The sequence below is a fragment of the Dermacentor variabilis genome, chromosome 2, assembly GCF_050947875.1.
Source record: "Dermacentor variabilis isolate Ectoservices chromosome 2, ASM5094787v1, whole genome shotgun sequence".
Classification (NCBI taxonomy): Eukaryota; Metazoa; Arthropoda; class Arachnida; order Ixodida; family Ixodidae; genus Dermacentor; species Dermacentor variabilis.
The window spans coordinates 112856567-112869309 of NC_134569.1; the positions used below are offsets into that span (position 1 = coordinate 112856567).

Consider the following 12743-nt stretch of genomic DNA (forward strand, 5'->3'; position numbering starts at 1 on the left):
ACGCGAATTATTTTTAGATATTTACAATGCTGAAAAAGAAGGCAAACACAGGACAGAAAGAAAGTAGGGCGGGCACTGCCCTGTCTTGCTTATACTGAGCGTTTCCGTTTAAATGCTCGAACCAACTCGCCCAGCTTTCTGGATTAATGCAGCAATGGTTTTTCGGGAGTGAAAGTCCTTAAGCGTCGTCCTTTCGCTGCTGCCGCGCTCTCGTTATCAAGCTGCCACATTGTTTGGCCGATGACCTGAAAGTTGTTACTGAAACTGAAACTGAAAGCATGCTAACGATATGTTACTTGCCTAATGCAACTAGCATGGAAAGCAAGCGTCGCCAGCTTTTTAGATGTTAGAAAATTGGACCGTGCCAGTGGAAATGGCCGCTACAAACTGCGCGTACTGTGCAGTTGCGGAGTTGCGGTCATACCTGGGGAAGGTAAGCTGGAACATGATGGACATCTTCTTGCCGTGGCCCTCCACGAAAGGCAGGATGTCGGCGTGGTCCTGATCTTGGAACCGCAGCCACTTATCGACCACGAAGAGGAACTTTTCCGGCGTGCCCTCGTGAAACACGTCGACCTTCTTTAAGTGCCTGTGTCCAACGTTTAGTAGATTACACGCGTTCGAAATATTATGCAAGTTATCGACCGATGAATTCGTCCCCGCTGAAAGCCATTGGGTTTGGCGAGCAGTAATGAGAATCAGAAGTCGGGCGATACATACTTAGTGAAGGACGTGACGAACAAATCAATCAATCAATCAATCAATCAATCAATCAATCAATCAATCAATCAATCAATCAATCAATCAATCAATCAATCAATCAATCAATCAATCAATCAATCAATCCTTTCGCAGAAACAGCTAGACGTTAAGGTGGTTCAATGGAGGATCTTTTCTCCACTGTGGCTCAGTTGCTTTGACGTTCCGTTGTTGGGCATAAGTTCGCGAGTGCGATTTCTAGCCGCAAAGGTCGCATTCCGATGAGGGTGCGAAGCAAGAACACCCATGCAATTAAATTTGAGTGTACAATATTCGTAGGACCTCAGGCGTTAAACTCAAGCGTTAAACTGTCACTAATTAGTAGTGATGTCTTAGTGCTACCATAGATAGAGAAACACCATACATCGTGCAATTACACTGACGCTACATTGAAACTCGAATAAGGGAGCACATCATCTCGAGAAATACTACGTAACTTTTCGAAGGACTGCAGAGACCCAACAGCCCCGATTGAGCTGTTAAGTCTTGTCTATGGCTTAATAGATGTTTATAATCACCCGAAAAACAAAAAGTCAAAATCTCCATTGCTCACATTTCCATGCATCGTATTCTTACGCTACCGTATGGTTGTAAATATAGTATGTGGACGCGAACGGATCATGTAGCTGGCACTGGCGACGCTGCCGAGGGCAAAGGAGCGTTTACACAGGGAAAGCTATATAGACCGTATGGTTGCGAATGTTTTGTGCAGTACGCTCTAAAACTAAGGCTACATTTCTGGTGTACACTGTGGCATAATGTATGCGCATAAGCGTTTCATACCATCGTGCAACCTCGATACCATGCCGATGCACAGAAGCGGCAGTTGAAAATGGAGCGAAATAAATACAAACTATTACTGAAAAAAAAAAAAAAACTCTGCCCTTCCACTCTGAAGAAGGATGACCAGCGAAGCTGTGTTGTGGGCCTCTTAATGGTGAACTTCACCTTCGCCGCGGGTCGGCCCGGCATTGCACTATCTTCAGGATTTTTTTTCTACACGCGGACACGATAGTGGGGAAATTAGCCCTTAACAGTTTCGCTGTAAAAACATGATCTTGTGCAAGAATTCGTCAAACTAACATTACAGCGTCAAAATCTGTCGCGCAATACACTGTAAAATATTTTGCACCCTCAAAAGTGAATATGGGTGCACATCGGTCTATAACTGACACCATTAAACCCAGAAATAGTGTACTGATGGTAGTTATAGACCAAATACACGTTTATTCAGTTTTAAGGGCGTTAATTACTTTACAATGTACCCCGACAGTACTCGGGAAGAGGCAACAGAAAACTTACAATCCATAAGCTGAACTCTACCATCTTAATGTGTGTGCACGTGTGCATGAACGTATGATGAATTGAGTTGGCAGCTACGGTGGCATCTTGATGCCTTTAACAGCGAAAATAATCCATAGTTAACACGATAGTAAGTCTTTTCAACGCACAATATTCAGTGAATTTAACGGAAGGCTTAACTTGCCGTTAGCGTGCGACTGATGCTGTATTGCCGTTATGCTAATTCGTTGCTCCGACATCGGCGCGGTGGTAAATACTGCGACATATACAGGCGTCAAAAAAGAGAGAGAGAAAAAAAGCATTAATGCGATCGCGTGAACTTCGGCGCACACTGAGTAGCACTTGGTCAGTCGTTGGGAGGTGCGCAGCACATGAACCTTTCTGTCATCCAAAGCCCGCTGTCTACAGTACCGTACAGAATGCGAAAGGATGCGCACTGGCATTATCATGCGTTATTCGCTGTCCACCGTGCTGCCCAGTGAAATGCGAAGAGGACGAGTAATCGCCTTTCAACAATCTATTACTCCCGATTTTTTTTTTATTTGGAGCTATAACGTGTGGCTAATGGAGCCTTAAAATCGGCGAACATGAGCCCTCATAGCTCTTCTGCCTCGCGCGTACAGCTGAGGCGGGCAACAGCTGAGCACTCTTTCATGACAGTTCTGGGTTGTGACTTAGAAAGAAGGGAGTTGAAGGGTTCGGCCACGACGGTGGATCGCCTATCCAGAAATTGTGAGTTCGGCACACAGACGCAGTATGAATCGCACTTGTCTATAGAGGGGTCGAGCGGACCCGGCTGCGGACTGCGCCAGCCTCCGCAGCTGCTACCTCGCGACAGCTGCTAGCTTCCACATACACTCTATGTTTGTCCGATGTCGCGAATCGACCTAGCTTGCGGCGTTACCATGCGTGGTTGCATTGCGGCGTGGGCCTGCGCTTTGTTTTCTTTCTTTTGTGCGAAAGATGGCAGCCAAATCGGTCAGTTAACCCCTCTAGATGAGTGTGATTCAGACAGTCTACATGTATTGTGAGGGAGTCGCGGTCCCGTAACTACGGATCCACATGCTCCAGCCCGTGGCTACGCAGTCTTCCTCCTCAAATGTGCGCACGACGTCTCTACTGAGGCCGTTCTCTCTTACGGTATACCTGACGATGGTATCTCACAATACGTATCGGGTACTCCTGCTCCACGAACTTCACGTGTTGCCACATGTATGAAATCAGAGTGTATGAAGGAATACCGTTTGTTCGGGAGGGAACAGTATTGAAAGGTACCCTGGTAGTGAAAATTAATCTGGAGTCCCCCACTACGGCGTGCCTCATAATAATATCGTAGTTTTTGCCCGTTAAACCCTAAAATTCATTCATTCATTCACGGAACGTTCAGCATGATGAAAGATGAAAACAAACACGGACCACAAATAATTTAGTAGCTGAATATTTTGTGACCGGCGTTTGTCTTCATCTTTCATCGTGCCGTATCGAAGCTCTATCGCATGCACACTGTAGATGTTCCAGTTAAATAAAAAAATACGAAGTCGTGGGGTTAATCTTCCCTAAAACTGCACCATGAGGGACGCCGTAGTGGAAGGTTGTGTACTAGATTTGTTCACCTAGTTTTTCTTTCTTCTTTAAATGTCCTCCGAAGGCATGGTATAGGTCAGCGTTCTTGCATTGAGCCCTTGTAGGAATGCGGCCATCGCGGCCTAGGAATCGAAACCCGCTACCTCGTGCTTGGCAGCGCGACGCCATAGCCACAGAGCCGCCGTAACGTGTTATGTTTTATGTTATACATTGCACAGCACCGTTTGTTCCCCTAAAACACGCGGTAAGTACACCCTGGCATGGATACGGGTGACGTGTCCATGCCAGAAGAATTAAATCGACAAGTGGCCATTTCCATTGAACTTAAAGAAAAGAAAAACATTTAGAACTACTAGAGGAAACCGGTTTACAGGAGCTTCAAGAATGGCGGTTCAGCAAGCACGGGAATGGTGGTTAGTGCAAGGATTTGCCTACAGTTCGTCTTTCTGGCTTCAAACGGCTTTGTAACTTTGCAAACTGATCAACATGATATTGAGTTACGAGTGCAATATTTCGTAGTGATTATTCATGTGCGTAAAATCTTGATTGCCTTTTACGCTTAGGAAAATGGTATTTCTTCGAAATCTAGGCCAAGAAATGCAGATAAAGCGTAGCAAATAGAGACGCAAGAACGTGTGGATCCACAAGCACGAAGATCAGACAAATGCATGTACTAACTATCATTCCCACGCTAGGTGAACGATGGTTGTGCCAGAGTAACTACTTCTAGTAGTATCATTGGCACAGGAAACCCTATGCAAGCCGCCTACTTATACTGACCAGCTCGGCCTGGTGCCCTCGCTGTCGGAGAAGATGCTGAGCACGATGATGTTCCCCAGCGTCTGTTGCGTGGTAAGCAGCAGCCCGTTGGTGCTGCCGGCCAGCAGGAAGTACGGGTTGCAGCGGGGGTCGCGCAGCGTGAACTTTCCCGACGTGCCTTCGGTGCCGTGCAGCTCGACCTGGATCTTGGCCGTCGTCTCGGCGTACTGCGCGACACGCGCGATCACGGCTGTTGCGACACGCAGTGGCAGTGGCGCAAGACCAGCTTGTATTGTACGCGAGCAAACTAGAATGAGCAGCTTCTACACGGAAGAAAGAAAAGATAAGGAAAATGCACGCGCATCTGTATGCTGCTGCAAACAAAGAGAGTATCGCTGGAAAACGAAGGCCGAGGGGTCAATTGAAGAACAAGGGATGTCGCTGCAGTCAACGTTTCGACGAACTCGTCTACTTCCCTATGTCGAAACGTTGGATCCCGTGGCGTCCCCCCCAAGTTTCGCCCATATATGCTGCTGCAAAGGAATTCAAGCGCAGAACTGAGGGCTGTCAGAAAAAGGAATAAGGGGCAATATTATGTCGAGCTCGCTTGCTCTCGACGAAGAGGATGCGAATCGCAGTTAGTGAAAGTGCGAGCTTCGCACTCAAGAAATTGACGCGCACAACTGCTGCCGATACTGCGCCTGTATTCCCGAAGCTGAATCACATGACGTTGTGGACCAAGTTTGATTATATACTCGCTAAGAAGCTAACACTTCGATAAATTGAATATTCAAATCGTTAACTTTCGTAGGATCTTCCAGCAGAAGCAGTGTCCCAACCCGCGAAAAGGCGACAAATTTTGTGATGTTATCCAATGGCATCGTTTCACCCGCTGTTTCAGCAAAACATAAATTGATGAAAAACACTGTTCTTCGAGGACAATTTCCTCTTTTAGATAGGAACCTTTATTTCTCAGAAAGCACTACGGAATGTTGTAAAGAGCGCGTACACTTTACGTTCCTTCCTCAATTCTGCCGCCCTACAGGCAAAAATAAAAAAAGACATCGATCGTGAGACTTCTGAGCTCTGCGGGTGGAAGTTTCTAACGTGAACAACGCTTCACACGAGGCGAACCGATTGTTGCACTGTTGATGCCTGTATGTGGCTTGCAGTGAACAATGCTCAAATACACCGGTCAGTCGCACCAAACGGATGGGAGCGGCGAGCAGTCCGTATCCTATTGTTAACAAAAACGCACCGTCGCGTTAATTTTTTTGGTTATGAGGCACGCACAGGCACATCATGACAGAAAGGTACCTTTGAAAGCCGCGTGAGCTACACTTGGTAGAAGTTTGCGGGGGCTTGCTTTACTACAAAGCTTTGTGCAGAGAGAGAGAGAGAAACCAAACACACCATGGTGCTAACGAGCTTCCCCTTTCAATGGAAAGTATAAAGCGATCCGCGTGCAGCCTCCATCGCTCATGCAGCGGGAGATGCATCATGGCATCTTCTGTCGATCGCCTCCAATGGGCTTCCCCAGAAATGCGCATGCGCCGTCAGCGGCACCCGCGAGGCAACATGGGAAGTCTGAGCACCGGCCACCTCGGCCGCTGGAGCCTCGTACATTCGCCTTGCCCGCCGGCGCGCGCCCCGGCGCTTCCTTTCTCCCACAATTCCTCGCGTCTAACCACCGGAGGCTAGAGCCGCGCGAGGTATTGTGAGAAAAGGGAGTGCGGAGCAGCGTGGCGGCTAGCGCACTCCACCGCGCGCTACGCGCTTCCTGAACGTCGAGCACAGTAAAAATCACGACCGTAACCTTGCAGCACGCCTCCCGTTTGCGCAGTCTTCTTTATTCACGCCACAGAAGGTACCCGAAACCCTACACTTGCACCCATCCGGGGTAACAGAGTGGCTTTGGGCGCTCCGCGACTGCTGCTGCTGTGGGACGAGTTCCAAATACGGCCCCGAAGGCTGCGTACGATTGGAGCATATATGGGAAGTGCCCCCTTATTCGCGAATCGCTGCACCGCTTGATTTGTGTACATAGTTCAGCGCAATGTTAAGTAGGAAAGACTGGTGGAGAAGTGAAACGTGCCAAAATGTTTACACACTAGGTGACGTTTCCTTTCAATAAATATTAAATGCGAGTCAGCACTCCATATTTAGTTCTCTTTCCTTTCATGTCCCGTTCCAACATTTTTTTTTTAAATTAAAGCGCACTCCCCAACGTATGTCCGCTATACGCATAAAAAAAATACAGCAGCTCAGCTTTCTTTATTGAATTTAGAGACACAATAAATAACCTTTCCTTCCCCTCTGTGTTTTTCCTGCACTGACAAATGCATTTGCGAGGTCATTTTGAAACAAAGTAGTAGCAGATGAACACATGGCTACACTTGAACAATGATAGCGGTACAGTCTGCTTTGCCAGAGGTGGTACACGTTCCCTGACTTAGCAGGAGCCGTCTGAGGATGGCAAAGTGAGAAACACAACCACGCTTGCTTACCTGCACATAACTGGTCTGGAATATCAAGACGTAGACTTCCTTGTTGCCAGCCTTGTTTTCCGGCGCTATGGCCGTTGCCCCCTGTAGGGCGAGAATTGGACAAAAGCGAGGACAGGTGACTCGTTTAATGTCGCGGACATCGATGCCAACACGGCCGTTAACAATTCAACAACACCGGTTCCTTTCTGTATAATGCAACCGTGTATGTGAGCTGAAACGGAAACTATAGAAAGACACCGAAGCTGAAAGACAACGCCGTCTGTCCACAGTGAAAATTTCAGCATGAAATTAGAAAAAAAAGCCATAGACATTCTATGAAAATCTTGTGCGCGTGCCGCCCATTTACGACAGGCTGTCCAAGGTGTCCTAAGGGCAGCGCCAGAGGCGTTAAGGCAGCGCTTGACGTTATTGCAGGGGGGAAATGGGGAGGGGGGGGGGCAGCTCGTCTGTAGTTGGCCTGCGCGTTTCGACCAGTTTCAGATACTGTAGCAATAACGTCACTCCCACTCATAGTTCACAAAAGGCTCGAAATCTGAACGCTGGCTGTCGCTCCAAATGACGCCGAATTTGGACGGTGGGATAACGTACCAGCATATCGTGCACAAAGCACAGGCGCAGCGCATTTTTGCGCTCGCATGTGGTGTCGATCTTGTAAGTAGAATTTTCTTCTTTTTTAGCGCAGTTTAGCCCCGGCTAGGCCCGCGGGCGTGCGTACCGTCTGCTCGTCTATCTCGGCTATCTTCATGGTCCAGTAGAAGAGCACGACAAAGTTGACCCACAGGGCGGCCAGCAGGATGGGGATGAGGTACTGGAGGAAGTAGAAGTTTGGCTCCTCCTTCTCGCCGGGACCGCCGGCCTCGGTGGACACGTTCTCCAGCGGCTTGAGGTTCGTCGTGAACGTCACCTTGGTCGAGGTGCCCGCGATGGCCGTCGCGTTCTGGTGGCACTCGCAGATGATCTCGCCCAGCCGGCTCACGTTCGAGAACTGCGGCGAACGCCTCGCTTTGAAACGCATGCGTCAGACAGGCTGTGGTCTGCAACAGCAGTACGGTAGCTAGCTGGGCGAGTCGGTAAGTCTGCATTATTATTACTTACGGCGCGCACTAAAAACACGGACGAAGAAGAGAGACGTGCGTTCGTGTTTCGTCTGTCTTCTTCTTCCGTGTTTTAGTGCGCGCCGTAAGTAATAATAATAGCCTGCAACCCGCAACGGTGAAGTGAAGAAAAATAATAATGGGGTTGTGGAGCGTGTGTGCGGAGAAATGTGCGGACGAGATAGGCAGATAAGTGATGTTGGAAGGGGAAAAAAAAAAAAAGCTGACGATCGTAGCTGACTCGCTTGTTCTCCGCTTTGTGAAATTTCCGTGCGCTTCTTTACGAAAAAGCCAGCTCAGTTACAACGAACGCTCTCGACTTTTCACGCCTTTCTCCCATTGTACTTTCCAGTGGGCGAATAGGAAGATTGGGAACTTCTCGAAAAGTGCCCTCGCAAATACTCGTGCTCGTGCTAGGAAAAATGCCTCTTTGAATAGGTATCTTCATTTGCCCACCCTGGAGTTACAGAGTGGGCAATAATGCTCTATATTGGGAAGCCTTCTTCATCTCATCCTCCGACCTAATCGTCTGCCGTCCTTTTTCTTATCTTGGCACTATATTTTTTTTTTACGAGACTACCGCTTACCTGTTCAACTCCGCCTCTTCATCTCAACCGGCACATCAGCTACCTGCGCTTCGTCTCTAAATCCTGTCCGAACTTTGGGTTTGTCACTTTCCCTGCCATAGCTTTTTTGTACGCTTCTTTCCTGTACACTTAGAAGATTATTTCTTAATCTCCAGGCGCATTACCGGAGTGACAGGGCTATCGCTATACTTCAAGAGGAGAGGAGAAGAGTCAAGGATTGGGGGGGCTCACCGCGCAGCCCTCGCTCGTGCTGAAGCTGCCGCCGTCGGGGCTCTTGTTGACGCAGTACCAGTGCATGGCCGACACCGAGTACCAGATGCTCATGTCGCTGCGGTGCCAGAAGGGGTACTTGACGTCCTTGAAGTTGAGCGCCTTGACCGACCGCTCGACGAGCGGCACGAACGTGACGTACATCTCGTCTCCCTCGCGCGCCTTGTACTCCTCGGGCATGACGACCACGAAGCTGGCGAGCGGGTGCAGCACGTACATCTGGCCCTGCGACAAGTCCCGGGTGCTGGGCTCCGAGCCCGTGTGCACGAAGGCCTGCGACACCGTTGACGGTCAAAAAGAAAAAGAACAGGATTCGTATGAGCGAGCCAGCCGGAACTTCCCACAGAGTTCTCCGTCTTGAATTGACTCTGTGAACGGTCGCGTCAAACGTGGACCTTCTCGCGGCGTCGGAGACATATAGCATACTGGAACCGTGACTGCCGTGTGTTGTAAGTTTCGTAACAACCTGTTTCGGACCATCTGCACCACTGTTATCGCTTCAGGGTCAGTCACTCGGCGCAACGGAGGATAAGGAGAATCAAAACATGAAAAGGATTGTTACAAATTAAGAGAAGAAGAAGAGTAGCTTACTTTGCACGCGGAAAGAAAGGCCGCTTTGTCAAGCTAAGGCGTCAGACACAGTAGCGACACATGGTGAACGTCAGCTCTATGAAACAGAGATAATAAAAGATAAAGCAGCGAAAGCTCACAATCGAGGATGTCCTCGAAGCATCATTTCTTGTTTCTAGCAGAGGGAACATCCTTCTACAGGGACTGCATACCTCTGCAGTATCCTTTAGTACCCAAGGAATATCCTCCTGCAATATCCTTCTCCAAGCACTGTAAGGACTCCGCCACAAAATGAGCCCCATCGACATGGTTCCCACGGCTCAAATTGAAAACGCGACCACCCGTTAACGTGCCGCACGTGCACAGTAGGCTGGATCTGTTCTCTGGTTTCATCAGTACCTCCACAGAATGCAAAGTTTGCGCAGGTATCCTCGTCGACGTTTCATCCTTCATTTTCGCGCTAGACAAAATGATTGGAACATGTTTTTAATCCAATATGGCTGCAAGATGTCGCTATTTGCTTACATTTAAGCTGAAGTGCTAATCGAGTACATCTTGAAAAAAAAAATATTAGCGATTTAACAAAACGTGCTGTGTGAGTTCAATCGGTAGGTATAAATTAAGAAAGATAGAAATTGGAAACCAGTGTCTACATTTTTCTTGCAGAGGTCTCAGTAAACTAACAATCAGAAACCACTATATAACACGCTAATTACTTTTAGATATACATATCTGCCAAAGATGCGCAATTATTTTATTAGAAATCTTGGAAATGTCCCCTCTCGGTAAACACACTGCTGCCGCCAAACAATCTTAAGATTGCCAGACCTACTAGAACATCTACTAAAATGGCAATGATTGCAGACAGGGGTTTTGGGGTTAAGCGTTAAACTAAGTGACATCTGGACTTCGGGAAACTGTTTCGGAACGCCCGAAGCTGCGACTATGGGAACGCGCACCATGAAGAAGTACTTGATGAACTCGGGGTGAATCTTGACCACGATGGCGCCGTCGCTTTTGGGAAGCTTGAACTTGACAATCAGCATGTTGCTGGCCGTGAGTTTCGCCATGGACTCGTCGCCGTGCGCCGCTGCGTGCAAAAAAAAAGGAGTGAACGGCTGTGTGGACGAGTTTAGTCAAGGGCCGTCGCCGGACCTAAAGATGTAGCTTGCTCGAAAAGTAGGCAGAAAAGAACTAAGAACAAGTAGTATTGCGTTTCTTTAGAACCGGGACGTATAAAAGGCATAAACAGTAATCGTCGACCATCTCATAATGGTGCTGCGGAAGTCGAAATGTTAACGTATTGCGCTTCGGAACCCTTACGGGTTCACTGTATACACATAATGAGTCTGGCATGCGTCCGTTACCACTTTAAATATATACGTCGTAGATGGCGAGCGGTTGTGAGTAGAATGCTTGCACATTGTAGTCCGTCCGATTCAAGTCTGAATATGGTGAGTAAGAAATTTTAAGAGTCCAAGACAAGTTAGCAAGCGCAATAAATGGACAGTCGCTTAACTGTTTCCTTACGTAGTTTGAATGCGAAAACATTAGTACTCGTCTGAGTTATCATCTTAGATTAAAAGTCCACCTTACTCGACCTTACTCCACCTTGCTCAAATTTGCACCAACCTTAATATACCTCAATCCACCTTAATTTACACTGATACACTTCAATGTACCTTAATATACCATAATCCACCTTTAATCCACTTTAGTACGCCTTAATCCAGCATGATTCACTTTAATCCCCTTTAATCCGATTTTGGTAGTGGGCCAGATCATTATTTTTTGGCATGTGGGCCACTGCATCCGTCCGACGCCGTGGCTGTTCACCGTGAGATTTCGCAGAGCGAGCAGGTCCAGCGCCGGGAACGTGACGTCATCACTTGGTCACCTGAGTTTTCGCACCATCGGATGATAACAACGCACGCCGGATTTTCCTGGGGCATATAATGCTTCCGCATCAAAAGCAGTCGAAAAGGCGTACACACAAGATCTTGCGCACGTGCAGGAGACTTCGTTACACTGGAGGCGACTACAAAAAAATGGTCATCTTAGAACGCTTTAAGGTATAGGCAACCTTCAAAAGGCAATTTTTTTGAATTTTCTCGTTTTTTACATTATATGTATTTCCCAACATTCAGCAACATGTTGTAAAAGAAATTATCTTCCTATCACCATTAGTTTGAGAGTTACAGTGAGTTTTCCAACCCATACCCTCGTACGGCGAAACTGAGAATCAATACTATTTCTTTTATATAAGCGTTATTCAAGATATATTTTTTTTCATTTTAGGTTGTCGTCGAGCAGCGACACGAATAAAAGGAGACCCTAGTGCATCTCATGGGGACCTCCAGCTATTAAGCAGGTGCCTATCAGGCCTCTGTGTCGTTTTTGACATCTATCACATGGTTCGAAGATTTGTTTACGTTTTTCTCCAAACAAGATTTTCACAACATGTTACGCAAACCTTGAAAACGTTTTTAAACGACTATTTTGATACACAATTTCGCATATTCATTCCTCACATAGAGATGTGAGCAACGAACTAGAACAAAAGCAATTGATGAAATATTGTTGCACTTGCAGCTAATTTTATAAATTAATTTGGTGCCAATTGGCAAGTTTCTTCGCTTAGTTTTTCGAACGTTACTTTCTCAATATTTATCACGTTGCATTTATCCTAGTTCATTACAAAGGTCCCACAATACGCTACATAAATGTCAAAGCTATGCTCAATTCAGCAATTCATTAGTTAGTTATCACGGCTAGAGTGTCTAGCACTTTTACCACATTTTATGACAAAAATTACCTGTCAAACTGTAAAATGAACCATTTTGTGCACTTTAAATATAGTTGATGAAGTTAAATAAGAGATGCTTATTCAGAAAGAAAGGTTATTTAAATCCTGGCTTCCGATTTAAAGAATGTGTGTGTGTGTGTGTGTGTGCGTGTGCGTGTGCGTGTGCGTTTGTGGGTGTGCGTGTGCGTGTGCGTGTGCGTGTGCGTGTGCGTGTGCGTGTGTGTGTGAGCTGCAACGCACAATTGGATGGCGCTATAACAGTAACGCCACGCTGAAATGTTCCGTTCTGTCTGAGCTATTGTAGATACAGAGTGTTTCATCGAACACTTTCAAAATTTTTTTAAGGTTGCCTGTGGCAGATATCACAATTCTAGTTGATGAGCTGGTCTACTCGAAGCGGCGGACAATACTTGCACAAAAAATAGAGATGCAAAATCGACTAATTAATAAGAATTCGCTAATTAAGTTTCTAACTAATTAGATTATGGCCCATATTGCGATTTAC

At 47.0% G+C, this 12743-nt stretch overlaps 1 protein-coding gene across 1 annotated transcript in view; it reads right to left on the reverse strand.

The window, feature by feature from the left end:
- The window catches only part of LOC142570408 (uncharacterized), a 50506-nt gene that overhangs the window by 5289 nt on the left and 32474 nt on the right, over nt 1-12743 (reverse strand). Inside the window, exons 15-20 of the mRNA XM_075678793.1 lie at nt 10392-10522; nt 8824-9135; nt 7627-7896; nt 6912-6992; nt 4426-4631; nt 425-589 (exon numbers count right to left, since the gene is read on the reverse strand). Of these exons, the coding sequence (XP_075534908.1) occupies nt 425-589; nt 4426-4631; nt 6912-6992; nt 7627-7896; nt 8824-9135; nt 10392-10522 (1165 nt within the window). The remainder of the gene's footprint in view (nt 1-424; nt 590-4425; nt 4632-6911; nt 6993-7626; nt 7897-8823; nt 9136-10391; nt 10523-12743) is intronic.